General features: G+C 47.1%; 4 protein-coding genes across 6 annotated transcripts; 2 read left to right on the top strand and 2 right to left on the bottom strand.

The window, feature by feature from the left end:
• The first annotated feature begins 292 nt into the window (after positions 1–292).
• LOC120816108 (uncharacterized) lies at positions 293–7,290 on the top strand. 3 transcript variants are annotated; one of them, XM_078099878.1, is made up of 12 exons: positions 293–705; positions 1,742–1,875; positions 4,370–4,485; positions 4,679–4,759; positions 4,853–4,890; positions 5,001–5,134; positions 5,275–5,353; positions 5,444–5,563; positions 5,647–5,736; positions 6,189–6,254; positions 6,385–6,568; positions 6,772–7,290. In XM_078099878.1, exons 1-12 carry the CDS (start codon positions 584–586, stop codon positions 6,865–6,867), a joined length of 1,260 nt encoding a protein of 419 aa, XP_077956004.1. In that variant the 5' UTR covers positions 293–583; the 3' UTR covers positions 6,868–7,290. The 3 variants fall into 3 exon arrangements, with proteins under 3 accessions (XP_077956004.1, XP_040027381.2, XP_040027382.2); XM_040171447.2 differs by having other exon boundaries at positions 6,676–7,290; XM_040171448.2 differs by lacking the exons at positions 293–705; positions 1,742–1,875 and adding an exon at positions 2,145–4,136 and having other exon boundaries at positions 6,676–7,290.
• Positions 7,291–7,422: 132 nt separating this feature from the next.
• On the bottom strand, positions 7,423–15,586 carry LOC120816105 (ankyrin repeat domain-containing protein 13C). The gene is made up of 13 exons (XM_040171443.2): positions 13,842–15,586; positions 13,669–13,710; positions 12,282–12,386; positions 10,969–11,054; positions 10,732–10,777; positions 10,578–10,644; positions 10,312–10,456; positions 10,098–10,229; positions 9,837–9,998; positions 9,678–9,757; positions 9,497–9,595; positions 8,546–8,646; positions 7,423–8,470 (listed from the first exon to the last, which is right to left on the bottom strand). Exons 1-13 carry the CDS (start codon positions 14,227–14,229, stop codon positions 8,340–8,342), a joined length of 1,584 nt encoding a protein of 527 aa, XP_040027377.1. The 5' UTR covers positions 14,230–15,586; the 3' UTR covers positions 7,423–8,339.
• znf830 (zinc finger protein 830) lies at positions 14,866–16,454 on the top strand. The gene has a single exon (XM_040171446.2). It carries the CDS (start codon positions 14,866–14,868, stop codon positions 15,904–15,906), a length of 1,041 nt encoding a protein of 346 aa, XP_040027380.2. The 3' UTR covers positions 15,907–16,454.
• Positions 16,097–21,145, bottom strand: efcab14 (EF-hand calcium binding domain 14). The gene is made up of 9 exons (XM_040171445.2): positions 20,345–21,145; positions 19,925–20,073; positions 19,634–19,779; positions 19,351–19,449; positions 19,132–19,239; positions 18,083–18,235; positions 17,909–17,990; positions 17,688–17,819; positions 16,097–17,425 (listed from the first exon to the last, which is right to left on the bottom strand). Exons 1-9 carry the CDS (start codon positions 20,518–20,520, stop codon positions 17,247–17,249), a joined length of 1,224 nt encoding a protein of 407 aa, XP_040027379.2. The 5' UTR covers positions 20,521–21,145; the 3' UTR covers positions 16,097–17,246.
• Between the last annotated feature and the right edge of the window lie 6,355 nt (positions 21,146–27,500).

The raw sequence follows: 27,500 nt of genomic DNA, 5'->3' as shown, positions 1-27,500 counted from the left end.
TTCTATTTCTAAGGTCTATAATGAACTTAGACGAATATTTATTCAGAAAGGTGTACAAACAATAAAGAAAAACAATCTAACGACATGAGATATATTCATGCAGAGATAGATATATTTTCCTTTCCTCCACTTTGATGCCAAAAATAATAATATAATAATAATAAAATAATCCATAGAGGAAAGGGAGACATCTGTTGGTTGGTTTCAGGTCGAAGCCTTTCCAAAGTAGCATCGGTGTCGCGCGCGCTGACGTGGAAAGCTAATATTAGATCGATAGATAATATGAGGCGACACTAAACAGAGTAAGAAACCGGAATTAACACGTGACGCTCCAAATAACCCTCCTTGTTTTCATAGTGCCGCCGTTCAGATGTGCGCATGCGCAGTTCCTCGCGAGTCACAATATGGCGGCGGTATGCTACAGCCTGTTGACGTAACGTTAGTCGATAGCTAACTCTTAGCGTTTGTCCGCAAGTTATCTTCTAAACAAGCTGCTTTACCCACCAGCCGATAGCCCGGACTTTCGTTTAATTTGAGCAGTTAACGGCGGGCGAGCGGTTGAAGCGGTTTTTTAGTCGGTAAAATGAATTACACCACGAAGGTGGTCCAGGTGACCAATGTGTCGCCGAGCACAACATCGGAGCAGATGAGAACACTCTTCGGCTTTTTGGGAACTATCGAAGAACTGAAGTTGTTTCCACCGGAGTGAGTTGACTATTGTGGTGAAATTATGTCCATTATCGGGCTGTTTTCAGCTGTTTTTCAGGTCGACCTTATTCAACGGCCGCCTGACTAGGCCGCGCCGCGGGCCTAGCATGCTAACCGCCGTGCTAGCTAGCGGTAGCTTAATAACGTTAACGTTACCTAACCCCCAAGTGGGCTACACTCGCTGTTCATCGTAATCCCACTCGGTTGTTTCTCAATGTGAGCCTGCGCAGACGTTTCTTTAAACGACCCCTGTATCTGTATTTAGCATTGACGGTTCAAATTAAAAGTAGCGGGATGCTAAACCGGGGAGAGGAATTTAACGTCTCGTGTTCATTTGAGAGTTTTGAGTTCTTCTCCCCGGCAAATAGCGTTAAATAACGAAAATGCCAAACAAAATCCTCACGATGAGACGAGTCATGTTGGATTTATAGTTCTTTCTTGTTATATATCAAAAGGTTCTGCTGCTGTTCGAGTGTAGAGTCCTTAACCATCACGATTTTAACGATGTGCATCATAACCCGTTGTTCATTATTGAGTAGCAGATCAGTATATTCATTCATTTGGTAAAATTATAGTCAAGATGTCCTGGACCTCATGGTCATGGCGAGGTCTTCTGATAACTTGTTGGCCACAAACCAAATTCTCAAACACAAAGAAAACAGCAGCACATTCTCACGTTTGAGAAACAGGAGTCTGGGAATCCTTCACGTTTTACGTCACAAAAGTAGATCCACAGAAAATGAGTCTCCATTAAATGTGATAATCGTTCAAATAAACTTCAGTTCCACATAGTAACTCGTGCTTTACGGCATAGTCAATAATGTGCATTTGTTATCATCATGGCACTATTGTGTATGTGGCTGCATTCTTTGAGCGGTGTTGTGTTTGTGCCAACTTGCTGCAAAACGATGCCCGTGGTGGTGATTTGACAACATTATATTATCAGAAGAAAGGAGAAACAAAAGGTGCATTGTTTGGATGATGGTTCTCTATCTCATGCTTCATGGTATAATATTTGTGCCTCCCTCTGTAGTGATTCTCAGATGCCGGTGACGTCGCGGGTGTGCTTTGTGAAGTTCCAGGAGCCCGAGTCCGTCGGAGTGTCTCAACACCTGACCAACACCGTGTTTGTGGACCGAGCGTTGATTGTGGTCCCGTTTGCAGAAGGTTTGTCACGTCATTATTTCCACGTCTGACTGGTACTTGTTGATTGAATGGCATGAATAGTGAAAATGTAAAAGAGTAAAAAAAAAAGAGAAAGAATTCCCCCCTGGGCTCTCCCATTAGTGAATTGCACAATTCAACTCATCCAAGTCTGTTTATATGAGCTTTTTAAGATAATTTGAAGTGTATTGTTTATTCCATTCCTTCCCATTGTCTATGAAAGGTTGTTCAACACACCTCTACTGTCAGATTTCGGTATACTGTTGTAGCACATCCCATGTCTGTTTTACCACCACAATGCAATTCTGTCAATAAACTGGTATTTATTTCTTTGGGCAAATACATAATATGTGTCATGCATATGCCTCTGCCTAAACAATCATTTGCTCTGTATGTAGAAAATGCAGTATACCGAAATCTACCTGACAGACATTTACAGATTAGGAGTTGAACAGTGCCAAGCTGTGGGCGCCGCAGTGAAGTGAAGTTGTTTAAACTCTTAACCATGTGCATTTTATTTTCTCCCCCATATTGGACTATCCTCTGTTAAACTTCTCTCTGTTATTTGTGTGTGTGTGTGTATGTGTGTGTGTGTGATTTTTGTAGTGAAGAAGGCAAAAGCAGCCCCCTCGTTGATGGCTGAAAGTGGTCCTCTGCCTGCCAACAGGGGATTGTAGACATTTGCAAAGGCCAGCAAGCATTCAAGTCCCACCCGCTGTTTTTGTGTCCTCTATTCTTTCTCTGCCTTCTCTTTCCCCTTCCTTCTGTCCAATTATTTTTTTCTAGGTGGTTTAGTTGAAGGTATGAGGGTCAGATAGCAGGGACGTAGCCTGAAGCACTGCTTGTTTTGCAGCACCTTTGGGTGCTGCTTTGGTCTTTTACGGCGGAAGCATTGTTCCTTAACGGATAAGGCCAGTCTTATTCTATCCCGCGGAAGGACTAAAAGAGCATCATCGACTCACACCGCTGCACTGTTATGATGAGCGCAGCCATTGTTGTTTATTCTCAGTCACTGACAACACCCAGCCTAAGTACCCGCACACACCAAACAAGTCCGCCAGAGAAAATAGTCCTCAGCAAATGCAATTTTTACTCATGTCAGAAACCCTTTTTGTTTTTTGAACTCACTATAAGGATTCAAATGGAATATTTGTGACCTGTCGTTAAATATTTCAGTGGTTGCAAATTAGATTCTGGCTGAGAGTAGAAGTTAACCAAAACCGTTGTTTCGCCAGCCTTATCTTTTTCTATGTAATATGTAAGTCAACTGTTGTGTGGAGGAAACCTTTTTTTTTAAAGCCTATCGTTATTCGGGGTTTGTTCTTAAAAGTGAAAACAAAGACACTGGGTGTTAATAACTGCTTCATCAGACAATGTCCAAGCAGCTAACACATACTTACCCAATATGAGCAGCTAATTTAGCCTCTTAGCCACGCAACACTAGCCTGTGATTGGTTGTCTTCTTTAATAGCCAGGTTGTCTTAAGATGCCCATCCAACATGACACTGTGTTGGTCAAATATATTCTCTTTAACAGTGGTCTTCTTTTGTTGTTGTGTTTTACAGTTCTTTTTCCTGGCTCAGCCAGTCCTGTATACCAGGCCCTGCTGAAAATACCATCCAACAGTTTTGTCTCCTGCAGCAATTTCTCTCTTCAGTGTGCACTTGTATTTACATGTTGTCATTATTGTGTCCGTTTTTACGTCATGTCTTTTTGTGAAAGAGTTGTTTTGGGGGTGGATTTCATTGTGAGATGATGTTGATGATGATGATGATAATAATAAGGTGTTTTATTTGTCAGTCTTGGTATTTAAAAAATATATATCTGGCAAAATACAGATAAAGATGATGCCATTGTCTTTTAATTGGAGTGGTAGCCAGTGGCCGACTGATCAAACCAGTCGTGCTCTGCCTAAGTTTGGTTAAGTGAAGCAGTGTCAGGTAAGGATTCTAGAATAACGATGTACAGCAGACACGCTACCCACCCTGAATTCTGCTATTGTCATTTAGTATATACCACTATATGCTCTGACTTTTGTGTTTTTGGTAAGTAAACACTGATAGCTTGTATAGTGTTCTTGCCAAATCCCTAAAATTCTCTCTGTTGTTTGTATCTCGATTTTTCTCTGTGTGCTTTTAGTAGCGAAGCCGCCAGCGTGAGTCGCTTGTTTCAGTAAACGTCTTAATGAAAAATGACGGCTCACCCAACTGGAGAAGCAGCTGTGCTTGCTAACGTTTGGTTCATGACTTAAAAAACACTTTCAGGTGATATATTCTTGGCAGTGTTCATTGGAGTAGTGTGATATATTCCACCATAGTTATTTCACTGCAATGATTACGTTGAATTAAGGGAACTCTGATCTTTAAGGTAACTATTTTGTTGAACTTATTTGAGGAATTGCAGTGTGAACACTTGTTTGTCCTTTCCAAAGTGTCTTCTCTGTAGTTGTGTGTGCATATGTCGTTCTCTGCTAATGCCTGTTTTTATTCTTCTGTAGGATCTATTCCCGATGAGGCTAAAGCTTTGTCACTGTTGGCGCCAGCAAACGCTGTTGCGGGAATTCTGCCAGGAGGAGGACTTCTTCCAACGCCAAACCCCATGTCCAATCCCGGGGTAAGACTCAACAATAATATCCTGCAAATAATATAAACATAAAGGATTCATGGGTGATGACAGTGAATACATGGCCGTCCAATCTGTCAAAATATGGAAATGATATTAATACCAGCTTGAGTACATGGACACACAGAAGGTCTCGTCCATATGCTTACATCCGAACGCGTGTGTGCGTCTGTTCTTGTTGCAGATGGGAGGAAACCCGTTCGGTGTTCCGAACATGGATGCAATGGCGGCATTTGGATTCCCAGGAGCCAACATGAATCCACAGGTGAGAGGCTTTGATGAATGTCACTCACCTGTGAACATGTGTTTACCATCAGACATTTTAATCTCTTCAACTGCTGCTTTGTTCCCTTTACAGGCGGCTGACCAGCTGTTAAAGTTCATGACCGATCCAAAGTAAGTCCAAGAAGCTCCTTTTGTGCCCGAATGCAGTTTGAAATCACAGCGTAAAGAAATCTTGAGTTTGTAGCAGCGATGAGTCAACTAACCAATATTCTTTCCTTCAGACTGAATCCTTTGGCTGCAGGCTTGAACCTGAGTGCGAGTCTGAAGGCGGACGCTTCTAATAAAGAAATCGAGGAGGCCATGAAGAGAGTCAGAGAGGCCCAGTCGCTCATATCTGCTGCCATTGAACCTGGAAGTAAGTGCGCTAATGTTTGAGGGACTGTTTCTTATTACATATTGACAAGATTTATTGTTCAAATTTTCCACATTTTTCTAAATGTCCTTTGTACGTTGTATCTCAACAATACTAACAAATGGCTGGCTTCTGTCCTGCAGACAAGGAAAGCAAAAAGAAACGCTCCCGTAGTAGGTCCAGGTCCAGGAGGAGGAGGTCCAGATCCCGTTCCAGACACAGGTGGCGACTTCTGTTAATTATCAGACACGTCGAGAAGAAGATTTTCGTTGTACTGGGACAAAGTTAAATGGAGTGAATTTCTGGTTGCAGGAGAACCAGGAGCAGATCAAGGCGACGATCGATCTCCAGAAACAAGAGGCGCTCCAAAAGCCCTCGCAGGAGACACACCGACACCAGAGACCAAAGCAAGAGATCTCCAAGCAGATCCAGGTGGGTCGGCTGCACAAAGGCTCCATGCCAATTATGCCGTGAGATGTTATCGAGCCGGTCTGAGTTCTGAAATGTGTCCGCAGAGACAGAAAAAAAGACGACTCAGGCAGAAGAAGATCCAAAACGCCACCCAAAAGCTACAGCACGGCCAGGAGGTCTCACAGCGTGGACCGGTGAGTTCAGCTGAAGGTCTCATGTGCTGAGACAAATGTCGTTAGATGTTTCTAAAAAAAGATTAGGTCAAAAAATGTTTTTGTTTTTTTTAAAGAAAAAGTAATTTAAAAAAATTGGTTAATGTATTTTTTATTTGTTGGGTCAGAAAAAAATGTAGTTATTAGGTCAAAAAATGTCTTTTACTATTAGGCCTAAAATATGTTGAGTTGAACATTTTTTGGAAATAAAGTCAAAATATGTCATGGAAAAGTGAACAAAGGGGCAAAATATGTGCAAAACCTTCACAATAGGAAAAAGTAGTAAATGTTAGGTCAGGTTCTTTTGGAGGAAAAAACATCTGAGGTTGAAAAATCTTCTGGAAGTCACTATTTAGTCAAATTAAGTTTACATTTTTTTAATGTAAAAAATTGTTTTGTTAATTATCCACTTTCTGTCCCCTCCTGATACACAGGAGACGCAGGAAAAGTCGGAGCCACACCCGAACTCCTCCCAAAAAGAGGTCTCCGTCCCCTCGAAGGTTGGTGTTTATATGAAATATAAAGGATTTAACGTTTTGTCGTATTATGAGGAAAAAATGAAATCTTTTGTGTTGGTACATCTGGCAAGTTTAAAGAATCACCTGATCTTTTGTTCTCCAACCTCCACAGACACAAGAAGGACAAGAAAAGGGACAAGGAGAGGGACAAGGATCGCAAGGGGGACAAAGACCGCAGTCGTGACGAACGCGAGCGCTCCGTCAGCAAGAAAAAGAAAAGCAAGGACAAAGACCGGGAACGAGAGCGTGAACGAGAGCGGGAGAGGAAGTCCGACGGAGAGAAAGGAGACGTGAAGGTCAGTACATTGTCTCACACACAGTTACCCTGAGGTGTCCTGGTTCAAACCACACCGGGGCTTCTTGCTGCTCTACACCGTCACATCCATTGGTTTTCCTTTCGTAGGTCACCAGAGATTATGATGAGGAAGAACAAGGCTATGACAGCGGCAAGGAGAGGGAGGACAGGAAGGATTCTGACGACTCTGCTTTGTCTCCTCAGTCTGTAGAAGGTAACGGCACGTCGCGGCCTGTGAAGCAGGCCAAAGTTAACGGCGCCGACGATCACCACGAAGAGGACATGGACGTCAGCGATTAGGTGTTCCGTCCTCCTCTGTCTCTCTCGCTTTTTGGTTGTAAACATGTTGCGCCTCCCTTCCCTCCCTCGCCCCTTTCGGGGTAAACCTCGAATGTGAAGTGTGCGTCAAATGTAACTGATTTTTCTCACAGAAGAGTCGTCTGCTCTTCCCGCGGACGACGTGGTCACACTGCTTTAAAGCACCCACACGCTTTCTGCCTCTACGAACGTAGTCGGTTAAAACTGGAAGTAGGCTTTGCTTTGCTTGTTGTCACTTTTTCACATATTGGATCTTTTACATTTTTGTTTAGTGTCATGGTGTGTTGTTCAGGCCTCTTCCCCCCCCCCCCCCCTCTCCTTCTCCGAACCGTTAAATACATTTGTTATTAGAAAGTGTTTTGTTTTATCAAGGATTTCTTTTATAATAAAGCCTATTTGGGAGAACCAAGATGTCAAGAAAGTTAATAACTCCACTAACCAGATGCACTGAAATCAAAAAGGAAACTAATTAGTTGTAGGTCGTTTTAAATGCAGACATGTGGGTATGTACGATATGCAATAGTGCCACACAGTCAGTTTAAACATGATGCTGGTGCTTTATTTAAAGGGAAGTGAAGTAGGTATGGTTGCAGTACATGAAGCTAGAATCAACTCGATGCATCACATTATTTGCCATCCGGACAGTTTTTCGGAGATCCAGCAATATGGACTTCAGTTTACTCGCATCAGAATAAAAAATAAACGCGCAGTAACCACGAAAAAGTGTTCCTTAGTGTTAGTGTTACCATTCAGCAGTTCCCTTTTAATCTGAATACCAATAAGTCTGCAGGGAACGTCACAAAATGCTCAGAATGCAGCTGAAAGATGCAGGTGAACCAGCGTGCCTTAAATATACCTCATCAGTGCAGCATCAAACTAGGAGCACTTTACCTGATATCCCATCTGGGCTCACACACACACACAGTCTCCACTTGCACCATCAGGACGGACACGGTGACAGCAGAGAGGTAACGTGAGCCGAAGGTGCAGCAGGTCGCTTCCATGTCGTGAGCCCTTCTCCTCCCAGCTGGTTCAAAACATTCTTACGCAGTGGAAATGTATTGCTACAGCGTTTCATTCCTTTGAGTTCATATATACAGCACATCATTTATATATCAATGTTACGCTCAGTCTGAGGATACAGCTATATATTTCTTTCCTGATGAGTTACAGATGACAGCGCGGTTGGGAGGGTTCAGGCATCAGTCGTTGGAGATGATAATAGTAGATATTAAAATGGTGGTGATGGAAAGTTGTCGCCGGAGGAACTGAAGATATGCATCTACACGTGAGCCTGATGTGCTAACAGCTGTTTGGATCCATCAGCAAGAAAAGATCAACTCATTATTGAAACCAGTTCCCTTTTCTTAAAAACAGATTATATAATGAAACGATACAGGAATCCTCTCCAAGCCAGCGGGTCACTTCCTGTTTGTATCAGACGTGTTTACAGGTCAGAGGTCGGGGAAGCGACTGGGATCTTCTTTGTACTCGGCCGGGATGACGAAAGTAGACTCTTCGAATTGGTCGTAGCGGAATTCCTGGAAGGTGACGGTGGCCGTGATGGTGGGGAAGACGGGGATGTCTGCGAGGGGGAGAGAAAACGCGTTAAGTCCCCGTGGTCGTCGGCGCCGAGCTCACGGCGGCATCGCACACGTACCCAGTTTGACGGGAAACCCCGGGGGGAGTTTCATCTGGACGAACTCCCGGAGTTTGTTGAAGTGCTTGAAGGGGGCGATGACCTCCAGCACGTTGAGTAACCTGCAGAGGGAGGGGGAGGAGTCAGCGGGGATCATCACGTTGATTCATTCTTTAAAAGATGAGTCAGATCTGATTCCTCTGAGGCGTCATCTTCATTGTCAATTCACCATTTTATGACTAATTGAGTAAATGAATCTTAACTTCGTTACGGCCTGAATTACGAGTTCAGATAGAAACACGGTTGAGTTAACAGCAGTTAAGATATTCATATTAAGAGCTAAATAACCAAGTCGTTTGCAGCCCCGCTAGCTGTGCTAACATCCTCACAACGAAAGCACTGAAAAGGTGTAACCTCAGTAACTGGGATTGTCTTATTAACAATATAAAACTCTCGTTCAGATGATTCGTTACATCGAATAGAAGTAAGAACATATTTTTAACATTAGAAAGCGCAGAAGGAGAAAATCACGTTAAAAAACCATTAGCTACAGTAAAGGCTGAGCTCCTCCTCCAGCTCCATTAGGACTCACTCAGTCGAGGAGATAAAGCAATTTACGACATAATGTCCCGGGAATATTGCAGTCTTTACCAAACGCAACATCCTCGTGTAACGCGCCTCATCCTTCAGAACGACCTCTGATCACGTTTCCTCTCTGAACACTTCTACATAAATACAGGTTTTTCGCAGTAATAATGTTTTTCCTCTAGTAGGACCTCAATAGTCATTAAAAGTAGTGGCGTGTTGCTCCCTTCTATCTCCAGACTAAGAAAGCTCGCGTAAATGGACGATCAGCAGAGGATTACGGCTTAAAAGTAATAAATAGGTCATTTAGAAAACGAGAGCTTCCACTGTTTGTCAGGCTCTGATATCTACATGACCATGTCATCTTATTTATATACATGTACTCACGACTCGATGCCCAGAGGGAAATCCTGGCTCATGGCTACATTAGCTTTGAAGTTCTTCTTGCTTTCTTTGCACACCAGCTCCCTGCCGAGATGAGGGGGCCTGGGGGGGGGGGGGGGGGGGGGATTTAATACCCGACATCTACACTGAATCTCCTGAAAAAAGCCCCGATGGAGACACTCACTTTCCCTGCTCGGCAGTGATGTACTCCTCCCAGGAAACCGCGTTGGGCGCCGGCGCCGTGAGGGACGGCCGTCTCGCGGGCTGAGGGACGGGGACAAGTTTCGGTGAGCGGCACGTCCAGTCATCGGGCCGCGGCTCTTTGTTCCTCTTTGTTCCTCACCTCATAGCTCTGCTCGCTGATGCCGCCTCCTTTGCTCAGGCTCTCCATGATGGCTTTGTTCCTCAAGATGTCCTCCTCGCTCAAGTGCTCCCGCCGCTTCCGCGACTCCAGCACCAGGCCGTTCACGGCGTAGAAGTCCGCCAGGAAGTTTCCGATCTTCTCCTGCACAGACAGCCAGCAGGTGGAGGGGAGGAGGGGGGGTCATAAGCGCACACTGTGAATGTGTTTTATCGATGCCGCCGCCCCCAGTGAAGGACGTACCGTCTTGTCCTCTCTGAACAGCCAGCCGATCTGACTGCGTGCGAAGGAGATGGACTTGGTGGACAGAGTCGCCGAGTAGACGTCGCTGCTCATCAGGATGTCCACCTCCTCCTCGGTCTCCATCTCGGACTCCTTGGGGGCGAGACAAAGCCGGTGAGGCGGCTGGCGCTTAAAGGAGGAAGAGGAGGAGGAAGAGGAGGCGACGCTCACTCACCTCGTGGTGGATTCTTTGGTACACTTTGGCCTCATTGTCCAGAACCACGAAGCTCTGGGAGGGCGCGGCCTCGCCGTTGAAGATGAAGCTGAGGTCGCCGCGCTGACACTTCATGTCGCTGAAGTCTATGAGAGTGGTGTCGAGTCTAAATTTAAGGAGAGCGAGAGAGAGGGGGCTGCGTGAGGACGGTTTCGTCCTACTTTTGAAATCTAAAAGAAGTCGGCGACCTGGATGTCCGCGGCGAGTCTCTCAGAGGACACTCGTACCTGATGTTGATCCCCTGCTTGTAGATTTTACAGGCGTCAGACGGCAGCATCCGGGACAGCAAAGGCACTGAGAGGCCAAAGAGGGAGTGAATACTCGCACTACGCTGCTCCCTTCAGTTATCAAGTGTTGGTTTTTTTTGTGTGGCAAACTCACCCCAGCTCTGGAAGTCCCAATGCAGCTCCAGATAAAAGTCCCCCAGCTACGGAAGACACAAACGTTTTATACTGACGAAGGGAAAAGGTTGCAGAGTAGATTTTCACATTGTGCCTTTCAGCAGTTATTATGCAAACTCGAGGACTAAAGTCATATCGAAGTCAAATCGAAGCCTGCAGAGGTTTTTATTTAAGTACGATTGGGTGAGACTCGAGTTGTGGGCGGCGCGTTCCTCACCTCCTTCAGGGCGTTGAGTAATTTGGGCCTCTTGTCCTGCACGCTCTCCCTGGACTGCTGCTTCAGCTTCCGCAGTATCGCTGTGACTGAGAAAACAGGTTCGGTTCTTGAATCCAGCTCAGCCAACGTCATATATGGAGCATCGATCTCACACACGATGTGTTGATATTGGACGGAAGCTCAGCTCTCCGGCTGACAGACGGACACAAACAAACCAACGTATCCGAGGCGAGTCCTGCTCTTCTTGGCCGAGCAGAGAAGTGCTGACGAGGCGCTCGCCGCATCCAGCGAGCTGCTGACGCAACGTGCGAGCGGGAGAAGCGACGAGCGCCGAGGCGACTGCAGCGGTAAAAAAAAAAAAAGCTAAAAGGCCGACGTTTAATAAAAGGTCACGATTTGTCCTTTGCTCTAATCGCTGTGGGCTGCGTCTCATTTAGCCAGAGGTCTAAACACCCCGCCATCCACTTCCCCCTTGTGAGTGGTGTGACCTTCTCACAGCAGAACTCCCGGTCCCGGTCCCACGACAGGGAGGGGGGACCGCCGGCGCATACCAACCAGGCCGCGGCTCATTTCCCGAGGTCCCGGCCTCACAGCCTCACGGCCTCCATCACGGACACGGAGGTTTATCCAGACGAGAGCAGAAGCTGCTCACTGGACACCAGCCGGCCTTTGTATCTTCCATGATCTTTAGTTAAGCGTACAAACGTGACATCCCATTTAAAAAGAGCAGTGGCTTCCCGGAGGCATTAACGGGGGCCTTTCACGTTCACGCCATCTGACTCGCCGGATCTAAAAGCAGGAGCGCCATTAAGCAGCGGAGTGAGCGGGCGGCGAGCTAAGCGCCTCCTGACACTAAGCCGCCACGGCGGCTGCGTTCCAGCCCATCTGGACGACCAGCGCTCAGAGAAAATCCCCACTTTTAGCTTTTTAGCTGGAGCGACTTTGAACAAATATAGATGACCCATTACGGGCCTTCAAATGTCCACTGATTTCAAGTGGGGGCACCAAAGCTGGTTTGACCCCCCCCCTCCATGTGCAGAGAGCTTACGAACGGACTCCAAAACTAAAAAAAAAAAAGCTCTGGAAATGAAATTGGTATCAACGAAGTAATAAAATCGCTAGTTTCTTCTTCATTGGAAAAACACAAAAAAGCTGAATAATTCAGCCGAACACGGTAGTTCCTGAACACACCGCCCCCACAAGAGCGGAGCCCGAAGCCCGAATGACTAAACGTGGCCCGATCCACTGACCCGCCAGTCACACCCAACATAACGTTCCACCCCCGAGACAGCGGATCAGAGGACGCTACTCACTCATCTGCCGGTCCCCGTAGCTGATGGCCTCGGCTAGAGGACTCCATCCCTGAGCGTTCTTTATCTTCACAGGAGCATTATGGGCCAGTAGAAGGAGGGCGCACTCTGAAAGAGAAACGCAGGCTCGTGTTACAGACAAAGGGGCTTTTGTAAATTCCGTTTGTTTCTATTTTTCTTTCCAGGTTGTTTTGAGCGGCCATGTCAAATACAAAAAGGTTAAAAGGTTGACGATATTACGGTGAGCGTCCTCAGTAAAACCATCAACTACTACGACCTCTTCCGGACTGGAGGCGAGATACTTCCTACTTTCCACGATTACTCTACTACTACTTGGGTGTTTTAGGATCGAGGTTCTCTACATTGTACAGATTGTAAATCCCTAATTTGGGATACTGGCCTATATACTCAAAACAAAGTGTCAATTTCCTTATAAATTAGCTGCATTGCATGAAATCAGCATCTAGGTATACTGCCTCACTTCTAATTCACTAATATTGGCAAATTACGTTTGATCATTTGATAAAAATAGCTCTCCATTAGATTTATTTTATTTTTTACAAAAAGGTTGGCAGGTCATTCTCTCAGTGACGGCCAGAGACAAGAAGACAAATAGGGGATGGGAATATTTCATCAGCTTTAGTTGACTGAATTTATTAAAAAGTTGGGCTCATTGACAAATGAAAACTGTGTGTAATGTTTAACTCCCCTGTAATGGGAGAACGTTGCGCTCAGCAGTGATGCTGCGGTTGAGATGCTGTCAGTCAACAGACTCATCATTTGTTTTCGTCTCGTCAGAGGAAACTTTGCCTTTTCCGAGCTCCGTTGGGAGTCAGAAGTTGATGCCGATTCTTCAGGAGAATCATCACACCGAATTAAAGGGTCAGTGATCTCATGGAGAGGTCGACCCTTTTCTTTCAAAAAGAAATTTGATGTCGGGGAATAAATCCCAGAACACATCGATGTTGTACTAACAGTACTGTCGAATAATAACCAATCAGGACGCTAAATGCTACGATAAGTGCTGCATGATAATGGGTCCTTCGAAAGAGGAAGGAGAACTGAAGTGATTGTAAAAAAGCTCTTTATGAGGATCTCAACCGCTCTTTCCCCCAAAGCCTCGTTATCACAGTTGAAATGCAATGACGGCACATTTAGTGTAACTTCCAGGGCTCGAAGCCCAACACGGGTAGATTATCAATATCAAGATTATTGGAGGATACTTGGTTAATTCTCTGTATGCCTGACACATGCACATATTTATACATATATATATTACTCTTTTTTATTTTGTAGCTGTAGCTATGTGGAAGGAGGGCATAGCAAAATAAGAATGTCATTGTACAGAGTAACCTGTTAAACTTCACATGGAGATAAAATCGTTTTTTACCTTTGGCGCCCATCATCACAGCCAAGTGAAGAGGCGTGTTCCCTGAAATTACAATATTAGAATATTCACATCAACAACCCCACATGTGATAAGAGGGACCCGTCATGCGCCACGATTCGAACAAACAAACGGGAAAGATCCAGCAGGTAATCGGTAACATCAGTAACACTCACCGTGCACGTCTTTCTGCGAGATGCTGCGGGTCCTGATGAGAGAGGAGAGCCGACGCACGTCCCCCTTGAACACGCACTCGTGCACCGGGAAGTCCAAGTCCTCGCTGCTCAGGATGATCGGGTTCTTGTTGTGGTCGTGGACGACGCCGCCGACCGCGGGCGGGTTTCCGTTGATGTTGTTCGCGTTGTGGTGCTGATGCTGCTGCTGCTGCTGCTGCAGCGCCGAGGTTCTGGCAGCTTTCTGGACGACCTTGTTGGACCTGAAATGGTTCCCGGTACCGTTCGGGACGGTCCCGTTCGAGGCGTCGTCGCACGTGTCCATTATGTCCTCATTTTTGTTTGGTTTGTTGTGGTCCTTTCGGACGGTGCGTATCTTCTCACCCGTCATGGTGGCCGCCGGGCGCTCACTGGCTAACGTTAATTAAACAACGTTATTGCGATAACGGATTCTGGGGAAGACGTTGCATCAAATCCGAATGGGAAATAGAATTAAAATGAGCTGCGGAGCACTTTGAGACAACAGCGATGCTTCCGAGTAGCTGCTCCGATGCCTCCCGTTATTGGAATAGCGTTACACCTGCTGCTCCTCGGGCAGCATTAGCATTAGCTCCGGGAAAACGTTCGCTAGCTAGCCCACAATAAAATAATAATAATAATACGGAGGGTGCGGCGATGAAAATCAGAAAATAACACAACAGAACACACAAACGCTAATACCACAGACTGCAACGAATTTAAACGAATGACAAACGACTACATCGTCGTCCGCTCTTTGGATTCACGTTTTATGGTATTCGCTTTGCGGCAAAATTCAGGCGGACGACCGGACCGTACAATAAACCTTCTGAGCTAACAACTCGGCTAGCATTAGCTTTCTGCGAGCGATAACTCTCGCGATACTATTCCTCGACGCGCAGTTTGAGCGCGAGTTTGTGCCGTTTACGTCATCAGAGTGGGACGCGTTTGGACTCAGCCGAAGGAAAGTAGCTAGCGAGCCAGCTAGCGAGCTGCGTTGTTTTCAAGAATGGCGTCCTCAAAGAAGGGGAAGAAAATCGTGAATCAAGAGGAACTGCGTCGTCTGATGAGGGCAAAACAAAGACAAACAACGGACAAGAAGCGCGTCGAGTCTCCTTTCGCCAAGTACAACAGTCTCGGGCACCTCAGTTGTATCCTGTGCAATGTGCAAGTAAAGTCCGATCTACTCTGGCCGGCGCATGTTCTCGGAAAACCGCATAAAGAGAAAGTTCTCGAGCTGAAGGAAGGAAAGAGTCTCCCAGTGACACCACAGCCTCAACCGGCGAAGAGGAAAGCGCAGGAAAACGAGGACGCCGGCGGGAAACGGGTGAAACCCTCGTCGGGTGCGTCTGCGCCCTCGGGGCTGCCAGGGGATTTCTTCGAGAACCCCGGCAAGAAGGGAACCGCTTCCACTGAGAAATCCGCTGGCCTGAGTCTGCTGGCCGGAGTTTATGGCGACGATGACGAAGATGATGCCGGCGAGGCAGGTCCCGCGGGAACCACAGACCCCCCTCCTCAAAAAACGGAATCTGCGGGACTACCCGACGACTTCTTTGACAGCTCCATCCCGTCCGCGCCCGCCATCTCCCACTCGGGCTCCGTCCTGAAAGCGGACGTGCAGGAGAAGAGCGCGGAGAAGAAGGACAACACCGCCGAGGCGCTGCCGGAGGGCTTCTTCGACGACCCCGTGAGGGACGCCAAGGTGCGCAAGGTCGACGCGCCCAAAGACCAGATGGACAAGGAGTGGGAGGAGTTTCAGAAGGAGATCCGACAGGTGAACACCAAATCGGAAGCCATCGTGGCGGAGGACGACGAGGAGGGCCGCTTCGATCGGCAGATCGACGAAATCGATGAGCAGATCGAGTGCTACAGGCGCGTGGAGGTGCTGAGGGACAAGCGCGATGTGGCGAAGAGCAAGGTGGTGCCCAGTGAGGAGGAACCCATGGAGGTAGATGGCGATGATGATGAAGATGAGGAGGAGGAGGAGGATGAAGAGGTGCTGCTGGGGCTGCTGGCCCAGGACTGGAGGGCTAAAGGGGCACTGGCCTAAACCTCTCTAAAGCTCATTTATTCGCCCGCGTGTGTGTGTTTGTCTCTTTGTAAATATTTCTGTAAAAGCTTCCTCTCCACACACACTTTGGTGTATTTCAGACTGGATTAAATGTGATGTGAAGCGTTATTGTAAACCAGTGTTGGGACAAGATTTCTCAGTTGATGACTTAAAGTTGGACGACAAATCAAACCTTTTAACTTTTGTTTATTCGTTGGTGTTCACACAAACCACATTCATAAAATGTCCCCCAGTACAGCAGCGCTATGTCACGGAGCGGTTACATTGTCCTGCAAAAACACGTCGTCGACTATGTTAAGTTTATAAATAATGTTTTCATGTCACATTATAAGCAACATGCAAATTACAACAGAATTATTTAAAAAATGTACAGTGTTAAGATTAAAACCCCAACCTTCTTAACAAGATCATTTCTGAGAATACATTTATACCATTTTTACAGAATACACAATGAGTATGACACATTTGTTATATAATAATACACCATCATTAAGCCCATAAAAATGGAATAAAATGGATCAAGTAAAGATTGATGGTCAGTGCCTCTTGTACTACCTGTTCCACACTGAGGTGTGCCTGTCTATGGTCATTTTAGACAAGCTATATCTAAGTCATGTTATTGCTACATATGAGTTATGACTTCTAAAACTCAATGATTCAAAGTGTTCATAGCCCTTCAAAACTTGTACAACTGAAAGATGCCAAAATAGAAACGAAACAAGAGAAACTAAACACAATCAGGATGTAGCAACTAACTGAAAATAAGAGAAAAGACATCTGGAAAAGAGTAAATATAGATCCTCACGCTTATGCTCAAAGCTGTGATTCAGTAAAGTTTGGAATCAAACTAAAAACCAAAAAAACAACACAAAAAAGAATTCTTAACCATTTCTAAAATTCTACCTCAGTTAAGGTGTTGATGGGTGGAGAAGTAGACAGACAATGTTCGCCTCCGCAGAAGCTAAATACACAAACATCTGACGTCAACGTTTGACAGACTGGAAACTAAATGGAACAAAATCAAAAAAAGGTGCAGGAAAACAAGTCTGAGAACTGAGGCCTGGAAAAAATCAGAATGATACACATACGGTATATTTCATGTAAAATGACTGTAGAATCATCTAAAAAGAAGAGCAGACTATTGTGCATTCAGGTGTTTTGTGAATGAGGTTGTGTTGAACCCGGGCAGTGAGTATGAGGGATGCCAGCGCTCCACAATCCGTAACAATCAGTTCACAAAAGGTGCAGCAATTACAGAAAAGGGGTCAGGAACTTCAAACTCCCGGACCCCGCCGGGTAATCAATACTGTCCGTCGTGCTCACAAACCTGCGGCCGCCCTCAGCTCCGCCAGCGAGTACCTCTTGTTTCCGTCGCTGTCAAAACACGCCATGGTGCGCGCGTCGGGGGTCGACGTTCTAAAAACTTTTCTCAGGCTGCGAAAGTCAAACCCGAGGGCGTCGCGTCCGACGCCTTTCTGCAGGAAGACGTCCTCCAGGTCTGAAACGAATAGTCGTCATTCAGAAACGATCAAAATAAAACGGTTCTTCTATGAGGAAAATGCACGTTAGGAGCGACACTTAATACTCAAACCAAAAGTATGTCAGTCTAATCTGATTGAATTGAGGTTGCTAAGCAACCAGAGGATACTGGATAAACTCGAATGTTGTTTTGACCTCGGCAATGAAGCAAATATATATATTTTCCCAAATATATTCCTTTAATGAACGGTGACAAATCAAACGTGATTTGTAGTTTGCACCTTTCAGAGAATTGACCCCAGACAGGAACAACATCTGTGGACACGTTGTCTCAGCGTTTCTCTTGGAGCGGTTCGGAGTTGCGAAGCGTGGCCGTCGGCTCGTCTGAGGCTCCGTCAGTGGTGTGGACACCTCTGTGCAAATCAAGGAGAAAAACACGCAGTGAGATAAAACGCAGGGGCGGAGAAGCACGCCGGGACGAGCAGCTTTTCGCACACGGCACCTTGCACGTCGCCAGGTGTTGCGTTGGTGGTCGCGGCTTCTTTTGTGGCTTCGGTCGCCGGACTTTCACTGGGGCTCTTTGACTGTAAAGCAGATGAAGGATCACATGTGAAACACACAAATCGGTTGCCGACCAGGGTCCCCGGTGGTGGTGATGAGGCGTCACGCTGCTCACGCTGTGCTGCGACCCGTTCTCCAACGACGACACGCGCTGCTGAAGATCTGCCACCGCAGAGAGGAGGCCGTGGACGCGCTCGTCGGTCCGCGCATGGCGCAGCTCCTCCGTCTGGTTCGCCTCGCTCACCGCCATTCTCAGGTCCGCGAGGTCCTGCGGCAACAAAAACAACATTCGTAAAGCAAAGTGCAGCTTAGCGTTCAATGACATTTGACGATCCAAAAAGGTACAAAACTACTGAGATCTCAGCCAGCCGGAAATTTATCACCGAGACATCAGCTGAAAGGTCGCAGCGTAAAAAATACACAACCCTGTGTTATTATTTACAGATCCTATTTTGCTTATGAAAAAAATAAAAGCAGAGGAAACTTTCTGCAGTTCTCTCAGATATCTGACCTAGTTTTCGCACAGCAAACGCCAGCTTTCAAGCTCCCGAAATAGATTGGCACTCGTTTCATGAATTATGAATGAAAACCCAACGCATGGATCCAAGAAATGACAGAACCGCCGGCTGAGTCGATGTTAGCCTGACAACCACCGTGGGAACATTCACAAATGTGCAGATAAACATATATAAAACAGACAGGCAGCGGCAAAGTTGACATTTGTGCTTTAGTTGAGCAGATCAACTCTTTGAACGTAAGGAAAACGCACTCGGTGAGCTCACCATACACTTATGCATGAATAATAAATGAGCAAAGCAGCCTCCGGCTAGATTTGAGATGTAAATAAAAAAGGAAAAATATTAACTATGACAAATGAAAGATCCATGGTCGCTGCTGATGGAAAAAAAACAATTGCAGCCTGGTACACTATTGACAACGGAAACACAGCAACAGGTCGGTCTGCCATGATGTCATCAGCCTAAACGTCTGTGTGGACATTTCACTTGTTTAACACAGTTATGTTACATTTATCACCCCTGTGATGCTTCATTCCCAGATAGAAATAGACGATTGAATGAACTCAAACTCAAACCCTGACATACTATATACTATTGTTATTTGACCAAATCAGCCGTTCGGAGTAAAGACAACTGTTTAATATACCGTCGTCTTCTTCAACTCTTCATCTTTGTTCCGATTCTCAAGCGCATCCTGCATGGTCTTCACATCATGCTGCACACTTGTTAGTGTGCTGCCGATTTTAGCAACACTCTGGAAGAGAAAAATACTTGTAGGTCAGTTTTATACTATTTTATACAAATACAAAACATAGAGATTCTCGAATGGAATTTCTCCTTTCGTTCCACTTTTCTGCGTTGTCACCTTTTCAAGCTCTTCAACCGTAGTGGGAAGGCTGACTAAGTCAGCAGCTGATTTCAAGTTGGCCTTCAGATGGGTTACTGCGGAGTCCAGCAAACTGATCTGCAGGAGTAAGATGATACAGAATATTCAGTTACGCCTCTTACGGAGAAGTGCCACTCTATTGAGCTACTACCAAAGAAAACCCGTGCTGCAAATTAACACCAATTCCACTTCATCATGAGCTCTTGATGGGGTGTGAGAATATGTACGTTGAGGTAGTTTTTTAGCGACAAAACCCACTGACCTTTCTGTTCATTTCTGTTAGGTTGGACCAGAGCTTGCTCAACCCTCTGTCCCCGTTCTCAATGTCGTCGAGCTTCCGGTCCTTGTTTTTCAGGTCCTCACTCAGCTTCGGTATTTCACTGGATGACACCTTCTGGCTGGATTCCACTGTTATACAAACAGTATAGTGAGTTAAAAGCAGAGACAGAGACCAAAGCAATGCATGTGCCACTAGGATGTAAAGTAGCGGGTCAGCTTTCTATGACCCATCCCAAGGTAACGGCGTGTGTTTGTGTGTGACGGCGAGTCTTACTGCTATGCAGCTTTGCTTTCAGCGAGTCCAGGTCTTCTTTCAGGGCGATCTGCATCCATAGGAGTCCAGCACAGGCCGTGACGCAGGCGGCGAGTATGACGAACAGGAACAAGGGGTAGCACACATTGCAGCACTGCGTGTAGCTTCTCCTGAGGGCACAAGCAACACATAACGTAAAGACATTGCATCTGCAGGCCCGTTCAGGATTAATGAAGCCGGTGTGGTCAGAAGGCTGCATTCAGTGTCACGGGAATTATGAGGGTTACTGACGAATAATGATGCTTTGGAATGTGGAATATGTCGTCATTTAAATGATCATGCCACGCGTAGCACTGCACACTGACATCAAGCAGCAGGGGGGAAAAGGTGCCTTTCGACTCTGAAGAACACGACCTTTGATTACAGATGAAGAGCACTCACTTGCCGGCGTGCGCCCCGCTGCTCATGCCGCTGAACTCGTCGTCGTCCGAGCTGGACTCGGACTCGGAGTCCGGCGGCTCGGTTCGCAGGAGGCGGTGTCCTGTCCCCTTTTTGGTCTTCTTCCTCTTGCTGTCCCCGAGTCCGATCAAGGCGTTCAGCTCCTTCCTCTTCTTCATCTTCTTCTGGGGGGTCAGCGAACCCGTCGAGGCCGATTTAAACCCCACAAAATCCAAAGTTTTGTCCAGTTTGGTGGATGTTGTGGTTTACGTAGCAGGTAACGCAGTGCTCTATTGCTAGCTTGAATTTCAACCTGACAGCGTTGCTAACGGATACAAACACGTCGGACTTGGTTGCCTTGTCGATGAACAACGAGTACAAACAGATGCTCAACAGCGATTTGTCGTTACGTTACGCTCACAAAACACTTTTCGTACTGCCGAGCCGGGCTGTCACAATCGTTAGGTAACGTTAACTCGGTTAGCATCTGACACCTTGCTAAGTGTGGCTAACACGGTCGGAGCACCGATACTGTGCTATGCAGCACTATCAAGTCCTCCACGCGGGGTCTGAACACACCTGCCTCGACGTCGGTCTTGTTTGGGCAAACTTCTAAATAAAAATATTAATAAAATCCATCTATCCTAAAAGTCAGAATATGCGGCAGTGTATTTCCAGCGATCTGTCCTGCTGTCTGTATTGTCTGGGCGGGGCTTCCGAGTAACCTCTCACGTGATTGGTGCAACCAGCAGCTTCCGGTTCTCTCTGCTCTCAGGTAGCGAAACAAAGCGCGCCCCCCCCCATTCCCCCCCGGAGGGGCAGACGCTTCATATCGATGCATAAAGTCAGGATCACTATAAGTAAGTCGACCTATCAAACGTAGGAAATGGGATAATATTAAATGAATGGGACGTGTTCTTAAGACGCTAAATAAAACAACGCGGACTTCCGGTGTGCAGCTTGATAAAATATTGAATGACGTCAGGTCCGGTTAAAGAACTCACCGCCTAGCTAAACTTTCCGATGTTTTTTTTATAAACAAAGACAATTCAATGAATACATTAAGTGGAACATCGCTTTAAGTTATTTTATCAGTTTGTTACACGTTTGGCTTATTGTGGTATGTAACATCAGAAAATGTCCTTATTGACATAATGACAATCACCAGGGGTGATTCTTCTATTATCTTCTATTATCACCCCTTTTATTATCAATTAATCAGTGGATTTGTTTGAGAGTTGTCGTCATATTGCCCGTTTTGTCCAAGAACCTGTTCACTTCAATTATATGAATCAGAAAACAAATCAGCATGTGAGACCATTTGGAAAAACATCCACTGTTTGGTGTTTTTCAACCGATAAACGCGAAAATAAATCAGTTGCTGTAATTATTTGTACATTGGCAAAGTGATGACATTTGTTGCTTGCGTAGTGTTATATCTACACGTTATCCCACAGGTCTTTGTCAGTTTTGGTGTCGGCGTGTTTACATAATATTTCCATGAATGCACCACGTTCTATGAAACAGGATTTAATTTTTTGTTTCAATTCTGCTCCTCCATCGGGGGTCCGGAACAAATCCCGCTGACCCGGAGCGCTATTGGGCCGGCCCAGCAGGACACGTGGACTGAGACGAAGCGGGGTCTCTGCCGACTGGCCTTTAGCTCTCTTTCATTGAAAACAACCTCCCACTGGCCTGCTTTTGGCTTTGAAAATATGTTCCTTTATGTGCAACCCCCCCCCCCCCCCCCCCCCTCTTACTACTGCACAATACTATTAATAATCACACTGCATGGAAAGCACTCGCACTGGTGCAGTTTATTAGCTCACAAAGGAACTGGGACGCTCCTCGCCATCTCGCTATGAATTTGGTTATTGAGTTGCAGGAGACGAGGCCTCCAGCTGATGCTTTATTATCTCCAGAAAAGAGTTTCCCGGGGCAATGCCTGTCACCATGAGCGCCACGCCACCCTCACGACTACCAAGCTAATACCATCACGCTCAGACGGATGCGCCTGAAGTGCATTAAGGCCGCCGCTGCTTGCATTGTTTTGAACGCGCCGACTGTGAATCCAATTCAGTCAGTGGCTGGAGAACACCTGGTGACGGAACACGCCTCACGCTGAGGGGCCTGTGAAGACCGCGCTCCGGCGTGAAGCCACAAATCAAAGCATCGGAGCCGTTTCATCTCTCCGCCGGAGTCTGGAGTTCTCATCCGGGGGTTAAGACCGAAAGGATGACACTTCAACCCCCCCCCCCCTCACATCTGCAGCCCCGAGGTAGGGAGCGCCGGGCATTAGAAGGCGAACGGCTAATTTCCACAAAACACTTGTTTTCCCACTTTGTTCACAGCGGGGCTCCTCACATTCTCCCCGGGAGTGGTTTGTGTAAGCGCCGGACCGGCAGCAGCCTTTGGGCGCCGTCAGAGAATGTAAAGAGTGGCGGCACGATGGGAAATACTGAATAGAGCTGACTGCTAATTGAAGGCTTTCATCTGACATGGCAGGCTGTGTGAATACAGATTATCATCAGTTGGAAGTGGGAGGGGGGGGCGCTGTTAGAATACCAATTTCTCTCACCAGGGTGTTTTTTCACTGTTTTATTTCAAAGCCTTCAACCATTATGTGGGATGACTCATCTCATACGGTACAAATATCACCATGCAACGCTAGCTGGCAGATTCAACGGAATATTATGTGTGTTTTTGACTCTCTTTATTCGCAGAACAACGAGCTTTGTTCCTCGCCTGCTTTGGCCGTTTGTGTTTGATCACTTCTTCTTGGGATGTTTTAAACTGCAGTCGTGACGTCACAAAAGGCTTCGAATCCACAAAAACATGAACCACAAACAGCGCAGGTGTTCTTCCTTCGCTGTGATCTGTATCCATGCAGCTCATCTGAGGTCGTTCTTGGTCTGTTATTACAGGGCGAGGCCATCGGCTCGCCCCCGCGGAGCCGTGACAAACATCCAGGCCTTTTGGGAAACGAAGCTGAAAAGCGCTTCTGCGGATGTTCATGTAAAAATCGCTCCCAGGAGCTTGAACGAGACCACGTCTGACATTTCCGTTCCCCACAACCTTCAAAACAGCTGATGGATTCTGCGGTCGCTGAAGACACAGCGCGAGAGGACGAGTGAAATGTGTCTCCCTGGTCCACGGCGGTCCGAGGACAAATGTCCACATGTTACCGGCGGAGAGAAGCATTTCGCATCCCTCGAGAACGAGCATTCACTCAATGAATCGCTGCTTTTTAAAATGTATTTTGTTATTGCCTCTCATCTTTCCTCCAGGCCGCTCTGCCGCGTCGCATGGCGGCTGACGCAGAGCTGTGACATGAGAGCAGAGCGAAACCCCCGCAAGAAAAGAGACAAAAAGCCGCTGTCAGAGCTGAAGAGTGATCGCTCTGTGGCATTCCGGGCCCCTCCCTTCCCGTGCCACATGTCTCCTGTCAGTCATCGCGGCTGCTGGGGGGCCTCTGATAGAGTACAAAAGGGAATCAGCAGGGGGCAATGTTCTCTCGTCAAACGAGGCGGGCTCGAGGGGCGGGGGGGGGGGCGCAGATGAGCTCAGAGTCACTGGCTCGGCTCGGTCTAATGGCTGCAACGAGAGTATCTTCCACGTCGCCATCGACGATTCCTGCGGCGCGCTATATCGACGCATGGCTGGCGCATCCTGTGCAGGGCTCTCGAGATGGCGAAGGGCTTGTAGGGCGTAAATATTTTACACCGTGCCGGACTGGACATCAGCCACGTACGCACACACCGTGTTTCCTGAGATCATGTGACCATTAATAATTAACACAACCCTAACAGCCATTGAGGGGCGGCCTCTGCAAATATAGCGCCTGCAGCTTCCGCCGCTTCTCTGTCTGTGTCAGTTAAACGGCCTGGACGGGGACGTCGCCATTTAGCGATTAATTCGCCCGTCTTTTTCGGGCCAGAAATCCCGCTGTGGCGGCACTTAGCCGCGTAGGCCGCCACCGCGGCGCTCCAGCTAAGGTCTGATAGCATGTAAAATAGATACAAGAGAATAGATTAATATATTAGGCACACGAAAGGGGGGAGGGAGGGAGACAGGGAGGGAGCTATTTGACTGAATTTCGTTGAAAGTTCAAACCCTTCTCGCAGTAAATTAACGGCTTTACGCGCGCCGCCGCGGCCGCTAACAAAGCACTCGTGCTGATGGCGTTCCCGCGTCGTCCGACGCAGCTGGGGACAAGACCGAAATATCAGACGGGTTAAACTCAATGAGATTTAAGGGATTGGTTTCACTTCTCCTTTTTTTAGTGTATTACACCGGGATTAGCTTAATCCATGTGTGTGAAACAGGCCCCTCATTTCCCTGGTAGCGTCTCCGGTGCACGCGGGGGGGGGGGGGGGGGGCTTCTTTTATTTCGGTTTATTTGCAGAGGAGGAGATGAGGAAAAGAGACAAATCAAATCCACGTAATCGCGTTTTGTCTTAAGCGGTTTCGAAGCGAGTTCGCCGCTCCGAGAGGGCAAAAAAAAAAAAACACAACAGGAGGGGAACGAAGGAGGTGGAGGAGGTGGAGGAGACGCGCAGGCCGGGAAATTCATGGGAGCTTGCCAGATTTCATTAAAGCTGGGCGATTAAAACTGGACAGGCAGGGGATTTATTTCACTGCCGTCTACAGGTTGGACCTCATTGGAGACGAGGTCAACGCTTGTTTAGCTTCACTTCTCCAGCACGCTGGAACACGAGGTCGCTGAGGTCCGTCCTGTTTGTCCAGGAAAGCCGCTGAGCTGCACGACGCGGCCTAGATTCCTCTCAGGCGGCGCTGGTTCCTCTTTTCTTCCAGATGGGAAACATGTCCTCTGTATTTTTGGGAGGGTTGTTTCGCTCCTCACGTCTTCTTGCTCATTTAAATCTACCGCTGACGGCTTTTATCTTTCCGTTACACGAGAGGGAAGAAAAGAAAAAACATCTCCGGGGCAAATACAGTTATTTCTTTCCTCAAAGTCAGTCTGTCACACACACTGTAATTTGTAAGTTGTATTGGCAGTTGCATGAACTGGATTGCGTCCGTGTGTGTGTGTGTGTGTGTGTGTGTGTGAAGCCTTTTGAGTTGTCTAAGCGAGTTTCATATTCACATTGAATGTGAGGGCTGCAGTGAAGTACTCAGAAAGTAAAAACATCATAATTCAATAGAAGTACAGAATTATTAACTAGCTTGAAGCAGAGAAGGAATTCATAATGCAGAATGATCTTTCTGGATCAAGCGTGTTAAATAAATGTACTTTATATATCGGTTTTATTTGAAGTGGAAGCACCGCTTCATTGTTGCGGGGGAGATTTACATATTGCTGCATAGCTTAATTAATAATATTTTGTATAAGTAATCTGAATCGATAGCACCTAAAATTAAATATAGTGCAGGAAAACACATCGAGTGGAGTAGCTGCATTAAATATAAGTACCTCAGAAGTTGTACTTGTGTAAACGTACGTAGTTCCTTCTCACCGCTGCACCTTTTAACATGAACTGTAACCTTTGTTTGTGCTGCGCGTTTGTTAACTTCTTAATCCCGTCGTTTTTTTTCGCTCTGCAGACAAATCATCCAAACCCAGCTGATAAATATATATAAAAGCGTGAGAATTTCCAAACATTCCCCTCATCATTGATCGCGTGGGCATCGAACCCAGCGGCGCCTGTTGGTGTCGATGCAGCTGGCGGGACGCGTTGAGAGCTGCATGTGCACCGACCGGGCGGACGGCCCGAACGCACGCGGTCACGCTCCTCTGACAGCGGTGCTGTTGATTAGCATCAAAACGTCTTCATATTTGGTGAAAAGCCAATAATCTTTCTGATTTTAATTCTTCTTTCAAAGATGATCCAGTGACATTAGAGACGCCATTGTGGATGTTTGGGGGTTGGGGGGGATGTCCAACGGGGTCGCCTGCTCAGGCCTCGGCGTCTCTTGCCGGCGTGAAGCCGGCTTTGTTCTGCACGCCGCGGCCATGTGCCTCCGATTCGCCGCGCCGACAAGACGGATATTTTCTCCTAACCGGTCCGGCTCGTATGAAGCACGTGGCCCGGTTTCAAAGCTGCAGAGTATCACCCCCTTTTTTCTCGCCATCATGGGAAGAAAATGTGTGCAAGCGTTGTTCCAGGCGAGGATAATTTCTCCTCGGCACATTGAAACGAAGGTTTGAAACGTGCTTCCGACTGGCGGTTTGAGGTGCCGGCGACGCGGTTTAGGCTCTTTGTGCTCGGCTGCATTCATCTACTGTCGGGGCTGAGGTTGATCTGCGATTCTCTTTGTAGCAGATCGTCTGCCAGCATCCCGGATTCCAGACGCACGAGGGAGAAACCTTGACGAGGCGCGCGGGAGGAAAAACAGCCACGTTTCGGCACGACTAAAAACCTTCAAAGCGTTCTCCGCCAGCCGGATCTTTTTCAGCGGTTCAGCACTGCAGAGCGGACGAGGGGGAAAAAAAGAAAAAGTCTCTGCGTATTTCTCGGCGGTGGTTGTGTTACTCGTGTTGCTCCGGACCTTGAGGTTCGTGGAAGCTCCCCCCCGCGAAATGAAGTGGGAGCTTGCAAGCGGCTGCCAGACGGAAACACGACCTCCTCTGATGAGGTCGAGGGGAGAGACACACTTTCGGCGAGAGGAGAAGGGAAATAAGCGGATTAGGGTTTGTAATTTGTGTGCAGCCACCCACTGAGACCAGTGGGCCTCGTTGCAGGATACCTGTGGCTCCCGGGAGGCGGACGCACAGGCCGCCACGCCAGCGCTCCCATTGGTTCCTGCAGGTTGTGTCTTTGGGCGACGTGACGCCTCCGCAACCAGCTGAAGGTCATTAGCGGCCCCTTGTTTTTAGGGGTCGATTCCACGTGCTGGATCTCAAATCGCACTACCTAATTTGTTGTTATTTATCGTGAGCTGCAATTAAATGTGGCTTAACACCTTGGCAGCAGATGGGCTGCCGAAGCAGCTTGAACATATTTAAAAGGGAATTTAAGGACCTTAATGAACAGCCCCCGGGTGCGAGGAATGATCTGAGAAATGTTGTGAGCGAGGAGGAATCCGCGTGGCTGTAAATCACCGCTCTGTGTTGCTCACCACACGCAAACGCTTCGTACGCAGTCTCGTTGTTTGGAGAACTTTAAAAGCAACAAGAAAATGTTATGCTTGTTACACT

This window comes from Gasterosteus aculeatus, chromosome 3, assembly GCF_964276395.1.
Source record: "Gasterosteus aculeatus chromosome 3, fGasAcu3.hap1.1, whole genome shotgun sequence".
In the NCBI taxonomy this organism is placed as follows: domain Eukaryota; kingdom Metazoa; phylum Chordata; class Actinopteri; order Perciformes; family Gasterosteidae; genus Gasterosteus; species Gasterosteus aculeatus.
The sequence above is the reverse complement of the archived record's forward strand: the minus strand, read 5'-3'. Positions and strand labels throughout refer to the sequence as shown.